This window comes from Rhinoraja longicauda, chromosome 29 (genome assembly GCF_053455715.1).
Source record: "Rhinoraja longicauda isolate Sanriku21f chromosome 29, sRhiLon1.1, whole genome shotgun sequence".
Lineage (NCBI taxonomy): Eukaryota > Metazoa > Chordata > Chondrichthyes > Rajiformes > Arhynchobatidae > Rhinoraja > Rhinoraja longicauda.
In genome coordinates, this window is record NC_135981.1 from 21,633,109 (window position 1) to 21,658,754 (window position 25,646).

The 25,646-nt window shown below is 38.0% G+C and overlaps 1 protein-coding gene across 1 annotated transcript in view; it reads right to left on the reverse strand.

Annotated features, from left to right (window-relative positions):
- The window catches only part of kat7b (K(lysine) acetyltransferase 7b), a 70,994-nt gene that overhangs the window by 24,375 nt on the left and 20,973 nt on the right, over positions 1–25,646 (reverse strand). The window contains exons 3-10 of the mRNA XM_078424506.1: positions 19,797–19,944; positions 15,849–16,025; positions 10,990–11,229; positions 8,233–8,315; positions 6,360–6,449; positions 5,046–5,144; positions 1,776–1,886; positions 370–561 (exon numbers count right to left, since the gene is read on the reverse strand). Of these exons, the coding sequence (XP_078280632.1) occupies positions 370–561; positions 1,776–1,886; positions 5,046–5,144; positions 6,360–6,449; positions 8,233–8,315; positions 10,990–11,229; positions 15,849–16,025; positions 19,797–19,944 (1,140 nt within the window). The remainder of the gene's footprint in view (positions 1–369; positions 562–1,775; positions 1,887–5,045; positions 5,145–6,359; positions 6,450–8,232; positions 8,316–10,989; positions 11,230–15,848; positions 16,026–19,796; positions 19,945–25,646) is intronic.

The window sequence follows — 25,646 nt, forward strand, 5'->3', positions numbered from 1 at the left end:
CCCAGGTCAAATCTTTTTTGACCACTAAGAACAGGACAGCAGAGATGCTTCTAATTGAGCTTCTGCACCACAGCTCCAATGACCCAGGTTCAATCCTGACCTCCAGCGCTGCCTGGGCAGGTTTTGTATGGTTTTGCTGCAACTACTGTAAAAATCGCAGCAACTGAATGTTATTGAAAATAGGGCAGCCATGTTAGATAAATCAGTTATCACCTTTAGTTGCCTGCAAAGATCAATTTATACCGGGGCTGCTGCAGAACTTCAAATCACCGACATACCCCTTACAAAGGAATTGCCTTTGCGTAATTATTAATCTTGAATTAAATCTGAACTAATTCAATACATCACTTTTGCTACCAAATGACTTACCATATGCCTCCGAAGAATGGTTTGACTTTTCATGTATTTAAGACAGAACTCGCACATGTATAGCCTTCCTAGACGAGCGTACTCTTCAGGATAAGGAGAATGGTACCAGGTATCCAGTTCATATCGACCAAACACAATGGTCTTAATCATGTTACTGCCTTCTGTGATTTGCCCTTGTAACCTCAATTTCTCCTACAGCAAAGAAAGACAATTGAAGGTGTATAATAATGTTCAAGTAATCGGAATGGCTTGCAACTCTGGTCTCGCAATAGGAAAAAAAGTAATAACAATTACATTATTATGCGGCAGTGCATATTTTCAATTTACTGTTAGTTATATCCCACATGAAAATATTTCAAATTCTGTCTTGTTTATCTGCATAAAAAGCAGCGCTCAATCACACAAACTAATACATATTATTGAAACCAATAGAATTTTTTTGTCCCAGAAACAAAGAAAAATACTGTTCACTTTGCTTGTTTAATAATGAATAGTTCATCAATACTGCCATCCAGTGTTAGTACCAAGCTCTCAGGCTAAATACACTAGGAGACCGGGACAAAATGTGGTTTCATGCATCTTACACCTTTATTACTGTATACCTTTTATGATTCAGAACATAAGCCAACCCACGTCATATTATGGGCACCCATGGTTGCCAGGAACTGGGCATTAGTAGCCCAAATTTATTTATTTTTAATGTTTTGATAACTCAATGTAGACAAGGCTAAATGCAAATCATAGTCCCATAGGGGAAATGACACGTTTTTATCGTCATGATCTGTAGCATAAACTTTAAGATCTGTTTTCCTGTGATGTTTCCGCATAAGCCGTAAGTGCTAATGATGTGAGATCCAAGTGGTTACAAACATTAGCAGTGTGAGGAATATAAATAGACACTCAATTTTCAACCAAAACTTCCACAATTGCATACAACGTAATTGTTGAAATTACTCATTTTCTCGGCTTTGACATGAAAATTATTTTGTATAATTTAAACCAAAACCTTTTTTTGGCATTAACAGCAAAATAAATCTAAAAGAATAATCTTATTCAACTGTTTTGCTATTAACTCTTCCCTACCCCAACTCTCACACATTACTAGAAACAATAATCAATGTTGATTTTTCTGAAACAACTCTAAATTTTAAAAGTATCCAAAGGTGAGGTCTGAAAAAAAAATAAGTTTGCTTAAAATTGGTTTTCAATTTTTTTGCATTATAAGAACAAATTAAACAATCATAGACTGTAAAGTTTACTGTTGAAAAGCGACTGTATAAAACCATTTCCTTCCAGCAAATTTCTAACATGCATATGCTCAGTACTAAATTTCATATTTATTTCTCTACATTCCTACTTCAATGGAACAGAGATAAGGTGCAAAATAGACTTAAATCACTTCATACCAGATCCTCGGAGGCTCGTGCTTGAGCTTTACGGAATAATTCTAAGTCAAAATCAGATGTAAGATTGTCCAAAAGGGGTTCTCTTGTATTTCCATGCAACTGCCGATGCTCCTGAAGGCAAATATTACATGGGTATAATTAAGAGACCATACCAAATCAGGTATGCTTTCAGATATAAACAGAATAATAACCCAAAACTCTAATTACAAATGTATAGTCAACTACTCTGCTTGACTTTGAATAACACCACCATTGCCGTATCTACCACTAATGGTCACTGTAGCCTACAAGGCAAACTCAATCACCTACCCCAATTCTACGGCTATAAATGTAGTGCAAAGACCAAGTACTCTTCACTGGATAGTGTTTCTGTAGACAAAAGGTGCCGGTATGCATACCAGTTAAAAATTAAGCAAATTTATCATAAATGTTTTTCCATCAATATACCACCCCTCTTCTGTCTTGATTTTGTGACCTCATAATTTTACGCAGACAACAACTAAAAAGAATAAAAATTAAAAACAAAAAACTTGAAATTCCAGCAAAATCACAACAAAAAAAACACTGACTAGTGGGGTGCCACAAGGCTCAGTGCCGGGACCCCAGTTATTTACAATATATATTAACGATTTAGACGAAGAAATTAAATGTAAAATCTCCAAGTTTGTGGATGACACAAAGCTGGGTGGCAGTGTGAGTTTGGAAGAGGAAGCTATGAGGCTGCAAGGTGATTTGGATAGGTTGGATGAGTGGGCAGATGCAGTATAATGTAGATAAATGTGAGGTTATCCACTTTGGTGGCAAGAACAAGGCGGCAGATTATTATCTGAATGTCAGATTATGAAAAGGGGAGGTACAACGAGACCTGGGTGTTCTTGTACATCAGTCATTGAAAGTCAGCATGCAGGTACATCAGGCAGTGAAGAAAGCAAATGTCATGTTTTGCGAGAGGATTTGAGTAAAGGAGCAAGGAGGTCATACTGCAGTTGTACAGGGCCCTGGTGAGACCACACCTGGAGTATTTTGTGCCATTTTGGTCTCCTAATTTGAGGAAGGACATTCTTGCTATTGAGGGTGTGCAGCGTAGGTTCACCAGGTTAATTCCCAAGATGGCGCGACTGACATATGATGAAAGAATGGATCGACTGGGCTTATATTCACTGGAATTTAGAAGGATGCGAGGGGGTCTTATACAAACATATAAAGTTCTTAAGGGATTGGACAGGCTTGATGCAGGAAAAATGTTGCCGATATTGGGGAAGTCCAGAACCAGGGGCTCACAGTTTAAGAATAAGGGGTAGGCCATTTAGGACTGAGATGAGGAAAAACTTTTCCACCCAGAGAGTTGTGAATCTGTGGAATTTTCTGCCACATAAGGCAGTGGAGGCCAATTCACTGGATGTATTCAAGAGAGAGTTAGATATAGCTCTTAAGGCTAACGGAAGCAAGGGATATGGGGAAAAAACAGGAACAGGGTACTGATTCTGGATAATCAGCCATGATCATATTGAATGGCGGTGCTGGCTTGAAGGGCCGAATGGCCTACTCCTGCACCTACTTTCTATGTTTCTATGTTTAAAACTGGGATGATTTATTTAGCAAATTAAGAAGTATTAATTTAAAGAATACAACATAGGGTATTAAGAAAAACAAAGAAGTATTGCAATTTGGGAGCAAAAGTAGGTCATTCAACCTGAACTGCCATTCAATATGATCATGGCTGCTCACCGCATTCACTACCACCTTCTTTTCCCATAACCCTTGATGCCTTTTGCATTGTATCTATTGCCCTGAATATATATATTCAGTGATCTGATCTCTAAACCCTCTAAAGCAGCAAATTCCACAGGTTCGCCTTCGTCAAAGTGGAAACATCTTTCCTCATCACAGTCCTAAATTCTTTGCCCTGTAACCTGAGACTATGCCGAAGATAGACCCAAAAAGCTGGAGTAACTCAGCGGGACAGGCAGCATCTCTGAAGAGAAGGAATGGGTGACGTTTCGGGCCGAGACCCTTCTTCAGACTATTTGTAGACTATGCCCCGTATTCTTGGCTCCCAGGCACGGGGAAATATCCTACCCTATCAGAATTTTGTTAAGTTTCAACGAGATTCCCCTCTTATACTTCCAAACGCAAGTGAATAAGAACATAAGTTGACCAAATCTCCCGATGTGGGAAACCCACCAACTCAGCATTCTGTCTGATGAAGCTTCACTGTGCTCTCATGGTAGCAAATATATCCTTTCTTAGGTAAGGAGACTAAAAATGTACACATTACTCCAGGTGTGATGTCACCATATATTGATGCACAATATTTGTTGGGAGAAGTCAAATTCTGGTCAGACATACAGAGCAAATGACAGGAGCGATAGGAACGTAAATTCTGAGAGAAATATTGGAACGCAAATCCGTCCGCCAGTGTAAGACCACTGACTCTTCAAAACAGAACTGTCTAGTTCATGGATAAGTCAGAGATCGGGGGGAACAAAATGTGTCCTCAGTTATTTGTGCTAAACATGTTATTCATGAGTGGCTGCACACCAGACATACCTTTTGAAATTTAGTTCTGTTGCAATAAACTCATCAAATTAGCATACACTAGATGATATGCTGGACTAATTTTATTCTGTCCTAAATCTAAGATGGTAGTCCTCTCCCACATCACACGTAACTGATGATGACAGATCTCCATTCCACAGTAGTACCCAGAAGCCAACACTTGCCCCTCACCTTCTGCTGACCAACCTGGTCCTCAAATCTCCCTCTGCACCACCCACCATTGCTTCCTCCCCTCCTCAAGGCTTCTCATTTATTTAAGTCTTACAAGTTACTGATTTTTTTTAAAGGCAAAGCCATTGTTCATTGGCTGATTTTGCAGGCACTTATTTTGTAATAAGTGCTGGATAGAACAGCGTGCAATTTTCTGTATATGAGCAAAAAAACTTAAAAATAATGGTTCCAGTGGATTCTAAATGAGTTAAGGACCTGCAGATAATCAAATGATTAATATATCACATCAGCAAAAATTGTTCAATGTCCTCTGCAACCCCTTCCACCTCAACTCCATTCCTAATAATTTGCCAGGCAAGGTAAAAAAATTCAAAAAAAGAGGGAATAAGAACGGAAAACAAAATACCCTTCACAATTTACTCAATCAATTAAAAATTAGTTCACTTCACTTATGATGATGAAGTGCAGTTCCTCCCTTTTGCACATAACCTCAACCACACATGAAATATGTAGAAATAAAACTTGGCAGAATAATCTTACCATATATTTTTCTTTTTGCTCTTTGGTCAACCCTGAATTCCGTTTCTTCCGAAGTTCTGCCACCTTTTCCTTGTATCGCAATTGTTTTTCTGTTGGAGCCTGCAGACAAGGGGCAAGTTTGAGAAAATATTTATCCACACCAGTCCAAATTTGCTGAAAATTATAAAATAGTTCCACGAGAAAAAAGGTTTAGCGCACCAAAAGATTAAATCCAATTCTAGATACAAAATATAAATTAATATATAAATGAAGCAGCCAAGGCAATTTCCTAACATTAAAATAAAAATTATTGACACTCATTTATTTTTTCCTGCATTCAAACTAGTGTATTGAAAACTGAATCCTGGCAAATGACAATAGAAGTACAGATAGTTCTGCTGTAATGCGTGTTTCAATAATGCTAATTGGATATATTTGTAATTGTAATTAATGACTTAATTAATTAATCACTTTTTATGTTATGCAGGCCGAACTGGTTATAATGCAATTTAAATCGGGAACAAGAGAACCAATTTAAAGTTATTCTGGAAATTGACATGCTGTGGACGGAAAAAAAAATCAATGTTTGAAGAAAAATTGCTCTACATATGACCACCCCACAGTAATAAGATACCATCATCTCTTCAGAACACAGCTATTAGTTTCACCACTAGTATCATAACATTACTTTACCATATTCAGTCAATAGACAATAGGTGCAGGAGTAGGCCATTCGGCCCTTCGAGCCAGCACCGTCATTTAATGTGATCATGGCTGATCATTCACAATCCGTACTCCATTCCTGCCTTCTTTCCATACCCAAGGGCTGAAACAGAAATTACCAACTGGAAACACCCCACACCCCTCAGATGCATGTCTTCTTAGCAGCACCTTCCACCATATGCAACTATCCGGACAAATCTTCCCAATACATAGGTGAGCATGCTACCTTTCATACCGTATTAACTTTCCATTCCTCTACATCTGCCAACACTTCTTCCTTATCTCAACACTCAGTGAATGAATTTCCCATTCAGGACATCACTTTGCCCTACCTCCTTAGTTAGTCATTTAACATTGCCTTCTTCACTCCTTGACCACAGCTCCACTTCTTTACCATTTATTCTTTCCATGTGAATTTGCTTCCCGCCACCCTCCTCCACCTGAGATTTATTGTCCCTCTGGATCTCCTACCTCATCTACCCTTAACCCTCAACTTATTTTGAAATACTTCCTCCTCCTGGAGATGCATGGAAGAATGACCAACTAAGGATAGCAGACATGATTACAAATGTTCCATTTTGTCCCACTGTAGTAAAGGTTTAGAAAACATACCTGATGTCTAGTTGCATGTCTGTTATTTTCATCTTGTCTCTGTGATAATGCTCTGTCGTCAATCTGTCTTTCACGTTGCTGAGCTCTAACCTGCAAAGGATAATAGACAGCAGAATATGAACAATTAGATAAATACTGGATTTATTGGATGGGCAGAACATTAGTTAACCATCTCCTAAGTATTTCATTAAATAGCCCAATTCAAACTTAACAAGCATAATCCTAAAAGTTCCTACTCCACTATTTACTGTAGTTTGACTTTATAGAAGCAATCAATAAAGAGGTAGGGCTCTGCATCTTCTCTACGTGCTGATCAGTTCAATGCCTCAAACACTTTTGCTTCTCCAAACTCCGTCCTTAATCTTCCAGGCAACTTTCTTCATCCATGAAGACACAAAGTACTGGAGGAACTCAGTGGGTTAGGTAGTATCTCTGGAGAACATAGATCGGTGATGTTTCAGGTCGGCAACCTTCTTCAGTCGAAAACATAATCTATCTATATTCTCCAGTGATGCTACCTGACCTGCTGAGTTACACCAGCGCTTCTTTTGTAAACCAGCACCTCCGGTTCCTTTTTTCTAACTTTCTTCAACTATGCTTTATTTTCCTTCTTGTCTCTTCTTCCTCATTTATCTTTAACCAATTACTCCCCTGCAAACACCTACTCCCTCCTCCCTTTCCAGAAATGTATGGAGTGATGGCAACTAAGAATACAGGAAGAAAATACAACAATATTGATCCACATTGCCTTTTATTCTTCTGTAGCCAGAATATGGTACAATGGTCTACATTCAAATATGAAATGAAATCAAATGGTCTTCAAGAGTCCAGCAAGAGTCTTCAATAACTAAAGGCAATTCACTGCTGTGACATAGATTTGCTTAGTATGAAATCTTCGGAGACCAATTGTAACAAATCAATTGAAATAAATAAACTCCTGCTTTGTTTCTCCAACTGGGCTATCAAAACAATTGTCGGCTCACCATTCAAGATCCTTACATATTATGTCGGCAGTGATTTCCCAGTTCTGAGAAGTAGAAAACAAAGAATGATAGTGTAGTTCCTAGTTTGTTTCTACCATGGATTCAAACCAACGTGTTAAGTAGGCTGAACAGTTCACGTTCTTCACGCTGACCAAGAGTAACAACCAGATACTATATCATCCATATATGAATCATCAACTGCAGAGAATTCAGCACTCACAGGTTCCTCAAATAAATTAGTGGAATGAGCAGTTTAGCAGAACCAAAGAATGAATGTTCATATCATTCGTTACAACAATGCATGTGTAACGCAAGTTGCAATATGTTCCATAACAGTAGTGCACGGTGGCGCAGCAGGAGAGTTGCTGCCTTACAGCACCAGAGACCCGGGATCGATATTGACTACAGGTGCTGTCTGTATAAAGTTAGTATGTTCACCCCGTGTGTAGGATACAGGGATTGCAGGTCGGCACAGACTCGGTGGGACGAAGGCCTGTTTCTGTGCTGTATCAGTAAACTAAACTAATGTAAATTCAAATATCATACACAATAAATATGCTTGAAAGGTGGTGTATTTGCTAAACCTGGGAGTGAAGACAAGCAACAATTTTCTTTTGAAAGAAATACACCTGTCCAAAACTGCAATTAATTACTAGACTTCTTAAAGCCCATGGATTTTTTGTTTAAATTGTGTCAGCCATTAAGCCAGGCCAAATATGATCATAAGGCAATCCAAAAGCAGAGCAATAAAATAACTTCCAAAAAGGTATGGTGATGAATGGTCTCATCACTCTATCCCCTTCGTCACCTAACAGAAATGTAGTGTTATTTTCAGCAGAATTGGTATCTGTCTACATATATAGAACAGCATCATGTATAATGTACATTACCTTACATTCATCTGCAGATAGATTATGGTACAATGGACAGCCAGATATGGAGAAATGCCTTTCATGTTTTCCAGTCAAGTGACCTATATTTAACCAAATGAACTACATGTAAGAATGTATTTCAAAACACATTTTAACCCATATCGTCAGATCTTAAATTCACCTGTAAAAGTATTAAAAACACATCTCAATTCAAATTATAATGTGCATCAGATAGTGACATGATCAGGTATGTTCTCAGTTTTAAATTACCAATGCAAATTTTCATCCAAAACAGAAAGGAGATTGAACTTTTCCCCTTTTGTCTATTGCTTTCTAACTTTCAGCTTGTTTAAACATTATATTCTTAACCAAATCAAAGGATTAACTGGTTACAAGGCTGTCACAAGATTCAAGCATATAATCTAGACTAACACCTCCACGTGATGTAAAGTTAAATGCGTCATCTTTTGGGAGCTATATCCAATCAAGTTCTATCTGAGGCTTGAAATGGTTGTAGAAAGTCCTGATTGTACTTGAAATGCAAAAGTGTTCTTAGTATGAACTCTCTCAACCTCAATCCAAAACAAATGGTCTCATCACATGTTACTTTGCCATTTAGGAGACAATGTCAAGTTACTTGTGACATTTGCCTATAACGATAACTGCATTGCAGAAGGAATTATTTATATCAAATTAATTTGTAATACCCGAAGGATTTGAAAATGTTACATCAGGATCCATAAACAGTAATTATTCCTCTTCAAGAATACAGTTCAGACGAAAATTAAACTCATCATATTCAATTCTCCCCCACAGATTGCATATTGGAGAATATTTTGTGTGGGCTTGTCCAAAGTTATTTTGGCAAATATAAACAATTCTACAGCAACTGGCATTTAATAGAAGCTGAGGAGAAACGGAAACTCAGCTGAAGTTCCACTAGGTGTCAGCAGAGACAATAGTACAGATTTGCTGCTTCAGAACTCAAGTAACAAGGAAAAGAGAACATACTTCTTCTATCCATTTCAAATATATAATTCTTTGCCATCAGTCACACTAAATACATCATCATACTGTACATAACCAGGCTTAGTACACATAAAAGATAAAACAGGCCTAAATATTTTTATTGCATACACCATTAGCATTTCCTTCTTATCGTGGGCAGATTCTGTGAGAGCTCCTCATTAGAGCACAACAAAGAAAAATATGCTGAAAAGCAAATTAACCTAGTTCACTCATATATACGAATGTGATGAAGGGACTGTCATAAATCCTAGAGAATTCTTTAGAATGCAATATTTTAGGGAACAAATTTAAATGAGCTGGTGACAACAAGACAGAGAATGATATTTATGAACCAAAGCAGACAAAATGCTGGAGTAACTCAGCGGGACAGGCAGCATCTCTGGATTGAAGAAATGGGTGACGTTTCAGGTCTTCAGTCTGAAGAAGGGTCACAACCCGAAACGTTACCCATTCCTTCTATCCAGAGATGCTGCCTGTCCCACTGAGTTACTCCAGCATTTTGTGTCCATCTTCGGGGTAAACCAGCATCTGCAGTTCCTTCCTACACAATTAAACAAAGCAATTTGGCCAGGCTGATGGTGGCAAGAAAAGGAACACTGCAGTCAAAAAATGAAAACCGTAATAACATGCTGGGCGATGCAAGTGCACAAAAACATAAATGTTAAATATGCAATGATCATACCTTGTGAATTGAATGAATGAGATTAACACTCCAGGAAGACCCGGTTTCGAGACCGGCTGAAACAAATGGCCTTGGGTATCCATAGATAGGGAAATGAAGGCAGAAACACAGGGTATGACTTCCACCCACTATATTATTAACCACATTGGAAATATTTAAATCGGAATATCCGATGAGGCAGAATCCTACATAAAAGGTATGTTTCCAAAGAATCAGGACAACAATATCTATCAATATATAACACCATCGTAAAGAACAAAGTATGAGGTGGGGAAGAATTATTAGAAATCATTATTAGAGTAATAGAGCATGGAAACAGGCTCCTTGCCTCACTACATCTGCACCAATCTGAGCTAAATCTGAGAGATCTAAATCAAGCACCCACTTGTACTAATCCCATTTTTATTCTCCACGCCTTGGTAAAGTCTTCCTTCGATTATTATTTTGTCTTTGTATTTTATGAGTGTTTTAGCTCTGGATAACAGGCAGAAACTATCAAGAATACATCCTCATTTTTGCAACCCAACATTCTTTATTGGAAATAAATGGATACTAGGATTTCATCTCACAATTATCCTTCCATGGAGTGGGGAAAGTCAATTTGAACTACTTATTCATTATATTTCTGAACAAGCTACATGCCAACGCATTATGTTCCTCAAAGAACTGCAGAAGAATTGTGAATGAAATGTAAAATAGGAGCAAATTTCAGTCACACAAAAGAAAGTCTTGCCTGTTGATAAAACACCAGTAACCCATTTTGTCTTTTTTGGGGCAAACAAAAAGTACTAAAGAAACTCAGAGGGTCATGCAGCATCCATGGATGTCTTTTTTGGGGCAAACAAAAAGTACTAAAGAAACTCAGAGGGTCATGCAGCATCCATGGAGAGAATGAACAGGTCACATTTTGGGTCAGGACCCTTCTTCAGGTGGGTCTGATGAGTACCTCCAGAACATTGTGTCATGCTCAGGATTCCTGCTTCTGTGGTTTCTTATGTTATCCTTTTGTAGGGTGAATTGAGAATATTCTTTAAACATTCCGCAAACAATGAAAAATGTCTTACCTAAAGAATTACAGCCTGGGGTAGGGCACTTCATATTGAAATTATAACTCTCATGAAAACGTCGGCGCTTTGGCCTGTGTGAAAGGTCACTCCCAGAGTCTTTCATAGAAGCATCTTTTGCTACGCTTTCATCGTGTGACGCATTTGGACTGGAAATATCAATATCAGACTCAGACGATGGAGCATTTCCTGTAGGAGTACGTGGGGGAGATTCATCGTGGTCGACTGCAGTTTTGGTATCTAAAAATAGAGGTTTTAAAAGTGCAAATTAATAAAGTCTCTAATATTTTTACATATCCAATTCTTAAAAATACTTGTGTGAGCAGCCCATTTATGACATGGTTTAAAGACATTACCTGGACCGAAAAGTACAATAAAAAAGGCAATGTGGTGGTAATATTCAGGTTGCATTTAAAAGCTTTAAAAAGAAGAAATACTGACAGAGGCAAGCCGTTCCACAACTAGACGTCTTTGGAGAAAGCACAAGCAGGAGACTGAGAGGTACTGCCTTTTCTTTTAAAAGTGAGGGGAGACAAAGACAGACCAGTAGTTTTGCAGTTTCTAACGAATGTGATAAGAAAATAAAGGATCACTAAGAGAGAGAAAGTGACAAATATGTTTCAATAAAAACGTTTGGACACAAGCTAGATAGTATCTATCATTTTAGCAACATTTTCTGCTTGTAAGCCATGTAGATTGATGAAATTTCCTGGAATATAACATTCCTAGTTTGGGAATTTCATTCACATTTTAGGGAAGACTTCAAGGACTGGGACTATGAAAGTGTTTAGATAGAGGAAACAATGAATGTTTTGGCGAGTGTGGCTGATATGAGGCACACAATGTCCTGAAATTGTAACATAATTTTTAAATATTTTGTGCACGGAGCCTGTATTTGGTCTGAGGCTCTCCCCAAGCACAACTTTATGATGTACAAGACCCACGACAACAAGCACAATGGAATAGACTTACTGAGAGAAAAGATAATTTTCATCAAGTGAATTCCTTCTACCTTTCCAAATAGGGATTGCATACAAAATGAATAAGTGACCAGAGTTTGGTTTGGGGCAACAGCCCCCAGGAGTTTATGGTGGGGACCACAACTGTGATCACCAGCAATCAAGACCTTGGTAATATCCGGCAGTTAGGACCCCTTCAAGTAACATCAAAGCAAGTCTCAATTCTGGAGTTAAGACCTGCCTCAAGCTATAATATCCACACAATTCAAGACCCATGTGGTGCAGTAATTTTGTGCAGGCAAAATCAATTCAAGCAGTGCACAGTTTAAAGTTATTCCGTTCTGTCCCATAGCCTCCCTCCATATGCACACACATACACCAAGGACCTTCAGGTTAGTAATTGGATTTTTGATAAAAATAATCAAAATGGAATTTCTGGCACAGAAAAGCATGGCGATAAGTCTATGCCTTTGAAGAAGTAAAATGAGGAAGACATCTCAAAGATAGACACAAAGTGCTGGAGTAATTCAGTGGGCCAGGCAGCATCTCTGGAGAAAGGCTGGGCGTCATTTCGGGTTGGAACCCTTCTTCAGACTGTTTAAAGAGAATTACTCATTTATTGATAACACTGGGAGGACTCATCACTAGGAGTTATTGATGACATACAATTTGAAAAAGATTTGACCAATTTAAAATTGAATTGCTGTCATGTGGTGAATGGAGCTGAAAATGCAAGAAAGAGGAGCAACGAAGAAGTGATTAGTTAATACTGGAGCAGGAATGTTTGTTTTTTCCCCCCACAGGTCCGCATGAGGAAATCTTCCCAAGATATTCAAGATGTTCCACAGGCCAGAATTAGGTTAGACAATAATATGGAAATCACAAGAGGTCCAGAAATTCTAGACTTAAATGAATGAAGAATTCAACAGTCTTAGAGATAACTTTGTCATGTTACATCAATCCCACAACTTATTTTCAAATGAACAATCCGTAGACCAAATTCAGAAAACAACCCTCCTGGCAATTACATTTTAAAGGACATTATCAATTTACTGCTGGAATCATGACTAGTTTTCTGCTCGATTCAAATTCTATTGAGCAATAATTCTATGTGTCCTTGAAAATCATTACCAATGAATTTGTGCAGATTCCTGTAATTTTCTTTCCCTTTGGGATTTTCCAATTTAAAATCCCATGATCATTTATTCAATAGGACGCAGAGTGCTGGAGTTACCCAGTGGGTCAGGCAGCATCTCTGCAGAACATGGCTAGGTGATGTTTTAGGTCGGGATTCTTCTTCCGACTGGAAGGTGGTGGGTGGACACAGGCGCTGGGGGGGGGGGGGGTTGAGAGGCAGATGGTTGAAACAAAGACCCCTAGCCTGTGTCTATCTATCAGCTGCCACACTTTGTCCGGCTTCTCCTCTCTTCTAGCTTCCCCCCTCCCTCTCCACAATCAGTCTGAAGAAATGTTCCAACCCGAAACATCATCTAGCCATGTTTTCCAGAGATGTCTGACTCACTCCAGCACTTTATGTCATTTTGTGTAAACCAGCATCTGCAGTTCCTTGTTTCATCATTTATTCAATGTTCTGTTTTTAGCATCAACATCTGTAGGTTTCATCCATGCTTCAGATCAGAAGAAAAATTGTTTTACTGGGTTAATTAAATGGATCTTTACAGCATGTAGAATGAAGTCTGTTTCAACTTTTTAGCATGTTTCAAACATACCGTTTGCTTTCTCCAGAATTCATTATTAACATGAAGAAGCACAACAGATACATTTTTAAAATCTAATTGCACCAGAGGCTTAGATAATGCGTGGCAATCAGGGAAACTATAGCACGAACATAGCATTTCCAAATAAACATGATGTGGAGTGAATGAGATGACTCAGACAAATATGGTTACCATGACACCGTAAACCTCCTTTTGTGTTCAATAAAAGCGCAGGGCACATGTCTGCTGTGGACAGAACAATAAGCTATATAAACAAGCTTCAATGAAAGCATGCAAGAACTTAAAAGCAGCTCCTACACAAGCATGGTGACCCTTCAGATAAATTCTCAGCTCCCAGATAAGCCATGTAAAACCCAGTCTCAGCAATAGTAGGATCTGAATTTGTTGGCAACCGAATAGATGGAATCTTTTCTCATTGACATTACAGTGCAAAAAAGAAGCTTGTTATCTCACTGCGTGGCCTTGATTTAAAAAGGCAGGACAGTTTACAGCAAGGCGGGATCGCAGCTGAACTATTTCAATCAATCTATAATACGAGCAGAACACTATGACACACGTCAGATAGAGGTGGAACGGACAAACTATTTTAACGGAACATTAATCATTGTCACCTAGGATTCAAAAATTGTATAATTGATAAACGTTCCACATTTTTTTTTAAAGAATCTTTACAAACTTTCAAATCGTGTAATATTTTGCTGGAGTTGAAAATTACTCGAGCCCCTTTCCCACCCAGCCCAACCTTGTAAAACGAATTAACCATCACAATAGAACATCAATATTTGTAGTTTTATGAACAAACTAGACAAATTGGACCCGTTGGGCCCAAACCTCTCCTGCATTGGTGCAGCACCCTGTCCTCCCCCCCCCCCCCGCCCCTCTCTCCTCAACCCCCCCTCCCCTCTCCTCCCCCTTCCCCCCTCCCCCTCCCCTCTTAAACTTTAAAATGTGAATAACTAAAAATATAACCGATTTCAATAAAACTACTTGCATTATCACTAAAGTGACAATGGTGAGTCAGGTGGGCCTAAAATTGTCGCGCTATCGTGTACCGTTTTGGCTGAAGTTCAGTCACAAACAAGATAACAAACGAGTTTTAGTATATAGATAACCAAAATAATTAACTTTGCTATAGCTGTCTGGTCTTCTTTCTGATTGTTGTGTGAAATACACATGCTATTAAAAAAAGGATATATTTAAGGTGGTTATATTACAAATAAATTAGATACCAGCATGCAATTTAAGAAAATATATGGAAATGAAAAGTTAAGAATGAAATTACTTTTCTAAAAATTTATATCTAAATTGCTAAAATATTGTGTTTTAAAAAAATCATTGACATTAAAACAAGTACCGCACACAAACAAAACAAAAATTTACAACAATGGCTAAAATCCAATGGGAAACAGCAAAAAGTGATTTAGATTCAGAGAGAGACAAAGCTAAAAATAGAACTTTACAACCGATTCCTTGCAGGAGCTCAGTCAATTCAACACAGCAGGGGAGTTAAAGGAACACTTCAGCATCACACACTTGTCTCCCATGGAGATGACAGGGTTTAGTGAGGAGGGAGATGGCTCTCTTATACACTCAAAGGTATGTGACAATCCTGATAAACAAGATACATTCCCAGAGGGAACTCCGTGTGCCAGTAGGAGTAGTGGAGATGACGGCAGGAGACCCAAGGTCCACCATGAGGAAACTGGCAGGTGGTAGCTACTGTGGTCACCTCACGCGGCAACAAACCTACCAAAATGGAGCAATGCAAATAAAATATGAATCTGCTTATGAGTGATATGCACAATTTTACAACTGCGGACTGGAGATCCCCACGGAACAAAAATTGCAATTTATGTGGAGGTCTGAACTACCACCCATTACGAAATATAGAATAGCACAGGAACAGGTCTTTTGACCCACAATGTCACTGTTGAACACGATGCCGTTAAACTATCCCCCTCTACCTAGATGTGACCCACACTCCTCTATTCTCTGTGTATCCAAGTGCCATGGATAGGAAACGTTTTGAGGGATATGTGCCAAACGTGGGCCGATGGGACTAGTGTATATGGGGCATCTTAGTCAGCATGGGCAGGTTAGGAAGAAGGACCTGTTTCCGTGTTATATGACTCTATAGCTCTAAAGTCATCAATGATTTTACCTTTGTCGGAAAACTCGACAGGATGTTCTGTTTCTGATCCAGAGGAGCGGGTCTGTCGCAGAGGGTATTTCTTCGGTGTGACTGGAGTGGTCTGTTGTTGGCTGCGTGTCACCCTTCTTGTGGCATAAGCAGGCTCATCTGAAGCATATGAAGTTATCTGGCGCACTGGACTGGAATCTGTCAAAAGTTTGAGGCAAAAATCAGATCAACAACATCGGACTTAGAGAAACAAACTACAACCAACCCTTATTAAATTTAATTAAAAATAAAGTAATTTAATTTGGTGCTTAATATGCATTGCATTGTTTATTTTCTTAAAACTACGTGAAATTTTAACCATATAACCAGTTTTAATTGAGGTACTCAAAATTAAATTTGGATCGACCAATTTGAAAACAGGTTCAAAGTAAATAAATCAGGTAAAACTGAGCTTATGCAGACCTGAACACACAAGAAAATGCCGAGATTTATCCTATTTATTTAACAAACAATTGCCATACTAAGCACAACTTTGAAATTCAACTTATCAGCATATTTTTGATGATCATTCATTCTTACACAGTGAAGTTCCAGCAAATTAATGTATAATAATTAACATTTGGCCATAATTAACATTTGGCCTCCATCAAATGTTAATTATAATGGAGGCCATCCCCAAGTAACAAATAAATTTCATTTTTTACAGATGTGTAGGAAATAACTGTAGATGCTAGTTCAAATTGAAAGTAGACACAAAATGCTGGAGTAACTCAGCGGGTCAGGCAGCATCTCAGGAGAGATGGTATGGGTGACGTTTCGGGTCGAGACCCTTCTTCAAACTGATGGTCTTCAGTATGAAGAAGGGTCTCGACCCGAAACGTCACCCATTCCTTCTCTCCTGAGATGCTGCCTGACCCGTTGCCTTACTCCAGCATTTTGTGTCTACCTTCATTTTTTACAGAGGTTCATAAGTCAATTTTGACAAGTCGTAAAATACATTAAAAAAACATTTGATATGGTAACCGTACCTGCATAGTATTGTAATGAATAGCATCAGAAGACGAATGAGAAAGAAAAACTAAAAGTGGAGAAAGGAAACTAGTTCTGCTGTTCGAAGAAGTTCATGTATGCATGCATGTCAGACTTTTGAATTCAATCCTGTAATATGGAAGCTCGCTCATATGTAGAGATAGGTTTGGTGTTCATAACCTGGGGATGGCCTATAGTATAGCATATCGCGTTCAGCTTTTGTTACAATCAGTCAAAGTACTGTTTTTAATATGTTTTAATGTGATTACTAATACAATTTGTACCGAAACAACCAAGGCTTTATACTTTATCTTTGAAAATCTGCTACTTGTTTTCCGTGAGGGTTGCTGCATTTCATCTTCTTTGAGGATAATGTCAACATCCACAACTGTCTGTACAAGCAAGTGCAGGTGCTGGAATCTTGCGTAGAACAGAAAGTGCTGGAGTACGTCAAATGGTTAGGCATCATTTCCGGAGGACATGGATAGGCGATGTTACAGGTCAAAACCCTTTTCAGGGAGACACAACCTAACCATCACTTATCCATGTTCTCCAGTGACACTGCCTGACCTGCTGAGTTACTCCAGCATTTTGTGTTCTCCACAAATGTATTATTTTCTGCCCTGTTCAAAAATTTCCAATAATCTTAACGTAAACATATCTTCAGGAACAATGGAACAAAAATCTTCAATGTATATTTTTAAAGTATTGAACTTGTGGAAAAAGTCAGTTGTGGAACTGCACACAAACAATGTATTGCAAGATTCATTTTTATGGAAATGATGCACATATCAATCCCATCATTACTTTGTAATGATCTCAATAAGTCATTCTGTGCTTCACCTTGAACATCGTAAATAATTATTTGCTTCATTCTAATTATGTCAGTCTCTTAAATAGGAACACAATAAAATGCTTCAAAACGCTTGATATTATGAATTACTCAAAGTTCATTAGTTTCTTTCAACAATTGGAGAAACCTAATTTCAAAGAAATGAGAACAGACCTAGACTGAGTTAGCTGAAACCAAAGACAATAGATAATGATAAACATTGGGATGACTTTAAAGTGAATATGTTTCAGATATAGTTTAGCCAGAAAAGGATTGGAATTATTTGAAATTAATATCAGAATATTGAATATTAATATCAATTGGAGGAACAGCACCTCATATTTCGCCTGGGCAGCTTGCAGCCCAGTGGTATGAACATCGACTTCTCCAACTTTAGATAGTTCCTCTGTCCCTCTCTTCCCCTCCTCCTTCCCAGATCTCCCTCTATCTTCCTGTCTCCACCTATATCCTTCCTTTGTCCCGCCCCCCTGACATCAGTCTGAAGAAGGGTCTCGACCCGAAACGTCACCCATTCCTTCTCTCCCGAGATGCTGCCTGACCTGCTGAGTTACTCCAGCATTTTGTGAAATAAATATATGATCTACCGTCTGTGGTTCAAAAATGCTTTACATCTGTTTTCATCAGCAGGACATTAAAACAATCCGGTTAAGGCGTGAAGAATATTCGATATGATAAGCAAAAAGAGAAACTACTCAGGAGACTGGCATATTTAAAAGTATATAAATTAAACCTGAATAAGGTGGACCCTAGGCTGTTAAGGGAAGCAATGGAAGCAAAGCAGAAACACTAACCGCCATTTTCTAATTCTCTTTGGTTGTAAAGTTATAATCATAAAAAGAAACAAGCCCTTCAGCTCAAGTTCACATCAACCATCACCATTCATTTGCACTCATATTACATTGACTTCTTAAATTCTCCTTGCATTCTCATCAACTCTCCCAGATTCTGTCACTTTCCTGCACACTCAGGGAATTTTACAATAGCCAATTAACATACCCACCAGCATGTCTTACGGACGTGGGAGGAATCTGGAGCATCAGAATTAAACTCGCATGCAGGGAGATTGTGCAAACTCCAGACACAGCATCCAATGTCAGGATTCAACCTAGGTATCCGGCACTGTGAGACTGCAACTCTGCTAGTCTATTCTATTCCACTGCTCCACCCTATAAGTATGTGTCTGGAGCACTTTAAAAGCATTAAAAGAGCTCCATTGTTTAAAAAGAATGGAGTTGACTGAACAATTAAAGGTTAATCAGCATAACATCGGTGATGGGAAAATTACTGAAGTAAGTTTGTATTGACTGCCATTTGCAAAGTTACAGATTAAACGCACAAGGTCAGGAGAGATTTATTTGAAACATGTACAGCTGTATTCTTTGAGAACCGTGGTGAAAAAGGTTATCAAATTTAGAAGAGCATACATTTGGCACTGCCCCATGTGCCAGAAGTCATACTACAGATCACCTTTAGTAGGATTAGTATAAGAAAATAACTGCAGATGCTGGTACAAATCGAAGGTATTTATTCACAAAATGCTGGAGTAACTCAGCAGGTCAGGCAGCATCTCGGGAGAGAATGAATGGGTGACTTTTCGGGTCGAGACCCTTCTTCAGACTGATGTCAGGGGGGCGGGATAAAGGAAGGACATAGGTGGAGACAGGAAGATAGAGGGAGATCTGGGAAGGAGGAGGGGAAGAGAGGGACAGAGGAACTATCTAAAGTTGGAGAAGTCAATGTTCATACCACTGGGCTGCAAGCTGCCCAGGCGAAATACGAGGTGCTGTTCCTCCAATTAGGATTAGAGTGCAGTCGAGAAATAAATATTTCCAGGCAAACGTTGGTGTGGCCTGGAATCCATTTCTTGAAAAGATGCTCAACACAAAACCTTCCATATTTCAAGTGAATGATTAAATACTTTTTTTTAAACTCGATCAAAGTCGACAAGACTTTTTCACTACATATTGAAAACTGATCAGTCCAAACAGTTCATTGTTGTCCAGCATGGAAAAAGTGATCATCAGGTCGTTTTCTCTGCAGTGAATTAACTCTTACTTAATTTTCCTCCTGATATCTTGCAATAATACCTTGAGAACTCTGGCTATTCCGTAGCGAAGACCTGGTTAATCTGGTAGATCTGCGTGGCTGTCCATCACTCTCAGAGCTGTCGGTATGATCCAGATCAGCGGAAAAGTCTGAATCTTCGGTGCCGTCAGAGCTGCTACCTGCCTGTCGCTGAATCAGAATATACAACAGATCAACTTTAAAACCCCAGAATACACCATTGACATACATTTAGTCTCTCAAGAAATGGTTGACTATTGAAAAGGTAAAAGTTAAAAGTTTGACAGGATCAATCAATATTCCTTTTAAAGTTAGTGCAACTACGATAATGTGCAAGTCTTATGGCTTTACTGGTCAAAGGTGCAATGCACCATCAAATAATCAGCTAAAGTTTTTACTTTGGCTCTTTTTAACATTCAACATTAAATTAGCATCTCAATTCACTTACAGTACGCAGCATAAAACTATCTATAATTTGACACATATCGGCAAATTTGCTTAAAAAGCTCATGTAATGAAAATCCTATAGTTTAGTGTTGCACAGCAGGGAATGTCCCATTGATCATTCAAAGAGAAGCTGTTGCAGCACTGGAAAAAATAGCTTCATTGCACATTTAACCAAAGCTCTACCTGACCCTAGAAATCTTGATGTTTATACTGGAAACAAAATTAGAACACTCTTCTGTTTATCAGTATTGCCATCCTCCATGTAATGAGGGCAGCACATTCCCATTATTATCTATCCCTTCTCATTTTCGTAACTTCTGAGCGTTTGACACATTTGAACACGGTTTCCCCCTACACTTCTCCTGATGAGTGCATGTTAACTCGCTCAATTTTATATATTATCTATTCCATTGTAAAATATCCAATACTTTCCATTCACGAGATCATTAACCTGTGCCTTGAAGAGATAGACCGTGTCCATGTACACTGCTGATATGCAGTTGCAGCATTTATTAGCTTCTTTGACCAATTCATTTATTGTTGACCAAAGGACAATTAAGATTAGAATTTTTAAACATTTTATATATTTTATATAAATTATATATAAAACTATGATTGACAAATTAGCTTGAAATGTATCAGTTTTCCCCAGTTAAATCAAAGCCGAAGTCATTTTACGCCAATACTAATTCCATCAAAACTACACCCTAATATTCATGAAAAATTACAGCCCATGTTGAGCTTTCAGGCAACCCTTATGTTGCTTGTAGATATCGCCTATCTTACCCAGGCCCTAGTCATCTGCCTCCAGCCCTCACCCTCCCCCTCCATCCTGCCACCTCACTCTTGCATGACATCGTTTTACAATAATCAGTGCTGAAACCTATCGCACTTGTGACAAACATTCATCATGTGTGATTTTACCATCATTTCTAAATTTATAACTCCATAACACCTCTGGAAATTAGCATAAAGTCAAGGATACATAAAAAAATCTTTGGGATTTTTTTTATCATCTACCGAAAATTAACCACTATCTTTTAAAATATATATTTTTGAATGAACTATAGAATAAATAATTCATTTTCTTAAATTGTCTTATAACTTGAAGTTATAAGAGATGACCAATGCTTTTAAAAATATGCATGCACCAGGAGATGTTGGCCTAGCTTTTGTGATCAGTCCAAACCACGATTTCTCATTTTGATTGTTAACTGGGAAAGCATGGGTCACTATGTGTAGAACATCTTTAATATCATGAATGATACATTGGAAATTCTGTATCAGAAAATATTTACCTTGAGGTTGCCTCACACCAGCTTGAAAATGAAATCCAACCTTGAAAAACCAATAAAAATGAAGGCGGCTTTCTTGCCTCCCAGTAATGAGTCACATGTGCTTACTATGCTGAATTACTATCATAAGATTGAAAGTATTACATTTAAACACAAAAGGCCACTAGGCCAAGGGGAAAAATAAGGCCAAAACTCCTACTCTTCATTCTTATTTAGCAACTGTTGCAGATAGCCCACACGTAAAAATGAACAATCACTTGGCCATTATACATCTGTAGTTAAATAGCCTAATTACAACAATGAGCCACACAGGAAAATAATGATAGATTACAGCAGGTGTCAAGAGCTGCCCAGAAGCATTAGATCAAGAGGCCAGAAGGGAGGATAGATCATTAAACAAATCAAAGCAGAGAAAATTAACACAAAAAAAACACTTCTGCCATTGTAAACTTCCCAGATTATGCATTCTGGAAGAATCCCAGAAATATTGATAAATTAGCCAGTCAATCCACCTAAACACTGCAGAACGCCTATTGATAAAGCTAATAATAAATGTTCAACTTCTAGACAGAACAAGATTGTCATGAAATGATGATGACATTTAAAATGCATTAATTGAGAAACAAGGTAAATACTAAAGCTCATCAAAACAGAAGGCACATAGTCTATGGTGAAAGAAAGGCATAAGTTGTGGTAGGGATAAGAAACGTTCTGTGGCTGTGGCTACAATTCCCTGTGGCTGTCAAACTGTACAACTCCTACCCTTTCTGTCATGGGGTAGACTGACTTCCCCCCCCCCCAGCCATCTTTACACATCCTCCAAACCTTTCCACTTATCACTTTAATTTCATGTATATTGTGTTTTATGACTGTCGGCAGACCAATTTCCCTCCTGGGATAAATAAAGTTCTATCGTATCGTATCGTAAATATGGAAGCAGCATGGGATTATGCAAAAGATAATTTGGCAATTGATACCAAGCGATCCTCCTTCGCACAATGAGTCTGAAGAAGGGCCTCGACCCGAAACGTTACCCATTCCTTCTCTCCTGAGATGCTGCCTGACCTGCTGAGTTACTTCAGCATTTTGTGAATAAATACCTTCGATTTGTACCAGCATCTGCAGTTATTTTCTTACACTCCTTCGCACAATGATCACCAAGTAGAAGTTTTCCATGGAGAGCAATGGAAAATCTGGCCGTTTAGGCAATTATTCATAAAATGGTTAGGGTAGGTCTGGCTAAATGTCCAATTAAATGAGTTAATAGTGAAACACAAATTATCCTGCATGCTCGGTTAATTTCCAAAAGGTGTAATCAAGGCACCAACTCAAAATATTAACTGTTTTTTTCTGCATCAAAAATAGTTCTTAAAATTATTTATCTTAAATCAAAATTTTCTAACAACCCTGCAAGCACACCATGTGGGAAAAAAATTAGCCTTTGCATAAAGTATTAAGCAAATTCAATGCTTTGCTTCTCATCTTTCCTTTCCTCGCCCGGCTTCCCAGTTAAACAACACATTAATTTCCACTATTGCAAAGATTACATGCAGACAAAACAAATCAAGTGACAAAAGAAAAAGAATCAAGAATAGGCTGACAGTTAACAAGGAGAGAAAAACCCTACTCTTAAAAATGGCAATCATGCATTCTTATAGGGAGAAAAAAGACCTGCAAAAAAGACAAATCTGATGTTTTGAGCTCCAATCAAAATCTCATGTTTTTTTAAATTCAAGCAATCACCACTATTAACAGTCATGCAATGTGTTTTCAAATGATTGCACTAAAGAAAATTATCTGCCTCTCCCTCAATTCATTTTAAGCCAATTAAGAAAAGAGTCTGAATGTATGTTTTACTTTTCACTTTTTTACGAGTATAATGCGAAGCAGTTTCTCAAGTTAGTATGAGGCTGAAATAACTGGATCACAATTGAGATTAGAAGCTGAGACAGTTAATAAAATAGCAAGAATTAACATGCAAACTTATGGATTGCAAGGTTATCTATTTTCAACCAAACTAATGGCACTGTATTTTCTTTTTTTTAAGGATAAAAAGCTAAGAACATCCAATAAAAAAACAGGATCAATGAAAATCCTACAGGAATTGGGATTCATTTAAACAGCTTACTAAGTGGATAGAGACCAAAAAAAACAACAATCAAAGAGGTAAAAAAAGGACTTGGTATGAAAACAGTATCACTAATGGTACTAAAAGTTAATCATTCCCTCTATTTGCTTGGTACACTAATTTTAAATTTAGAAAAATCCACAAAATTTTAATAATCAGGGGTGTAAAAGATGTTTAAACAAATTAGATGGTTAGACTACTGTTTGTTTCTTGCATTTAAATAATGCTTTCACACCTTTTTCAGGATATCACAAAATGTGCTGCAGCCAATTAGGGTCCTTCTGTCATAACTGATTAATAAAACGTGACAATTTGCCCAAAGCATGTTTACACAAAATTCTGATAATTATCAAATAATCTGTTTGTTTTGTAATATCCAAGATTCAAAGGACAATAATGCAAAATAATCTTTAACTTCCATTTGAGATAATCTGGGGAATTTGTTAATTAATTTCATCAACAAAAAGGCAGCATCTTCAATTGTGCCACACACCCTCAGCACTGTACTGAAATGTCAACCTAGATTTTTCATGCTCAAATCTCTGGTATAAGACTTGAACCAATAACAAGGGAATGAGGAAAAAAAGTGTTGATACTTAAATCAGCCAGCTGAATGGCAGGACTGATCAGGACAAATCACCCATGATCACATTGGCTCAAAGGGCTATTGTTTATTGTCTATTGACTGTGTGAGATGACTGGCATATTCCTGTTCCTAAGGAATGTAAATTTTGCAAGAGAAGTCACAAGAATATGTTCAATAAATCTGGAAGCGTAAGCGAAAATGGTAAAAGACTAGATGGATACTTCAGAAATATTTAAAGGAGAATGCTAATAAAACTCAGCACATCAGGCCATAGCTGGGGAGAGGGAACTAGGAACAACATTTCAGTTCAATGACAGTTCAATATTAACCCTTTTTTTGGCAACTGTTGCTGAATGATCTACTTAGTATTTCCAGCATTATTGTAAATCTTGATTTTCCTTACACCAAAAGCACCGTGGCAAACAATGTCCAAGTTCAACCGTGCAAGCAGGCCATAACCTTTAACCCAACATGATTATAGATGAAGCAATATATGTTTTTTACTTTGCCTCTTCCTGGTTCACAATTTTTCTTTCGCATTTTTTTTGCTTTTTCTTTGCATTATATCATCATAAAAACTTGCTAACTTTCCAACGTGACAATTCGGCTAAAGAAAATTCAGGATTTCCTGTCTCTTTGCAATATACTCATAATAGCCAACATCTCTTTTCTTCTGAAGGAAAAAGTCTGAAGAAGGGTTCCGACCCAAAACGTCACCCATCCATGTTCTCCAGGGGTGTTGCCCGACCCGATGACTTACTCCAGCACTTTGTGTCTGTCTCTTTTTTTCCTCCCTATTGGATATAGCTTGTTGCTCTTAAACAAGGATTTTGTTTTTAATCAAGCCAATATTTCTGGTGTTCATTTCCTCCTGTAAACCTTCACTATAGGATTTTTCTAATATTGAAGGCAACATCCGGCTAACCAAATCAAAACAGCTTGAACGTAAACAAATGCAGAAGTTCAGATACTTATGTACAAAATGTAGATTAAGAAATGGTAAATAAGCAAAAAACAGATAATGGCTGATAATATTAAAATTTGGCAATGTTCTAAACAGGAAAGTCACCAAGTCCATTTTAGGTTAATGAAGGATGCAAGAGTGTGAAAATACACATCACAATTCTGCTAAAAAAGTTCAAACAAGTAACGATAATCCTGACAACCTTATCTCTCCGTGTAGGAAGGAACTGCAGATGCTGGTTTAAACCGAAGATAGACACCAAGTGCTGGAGTAACTCAGCGGGACAATCAGCATCTCCAGAGAGAAGGAATGGGTGATGTTTCGGGTCAGGACGGTCTGAAAAAGTGTGGATAACAGATTTGGTAGCAATACTGAAGCCCATGAAATTAGCAACTGGGTAAACATCAGAAGCAACAGAAGTGATAAATGGCTGCATATAAAATAGGAGGGAAT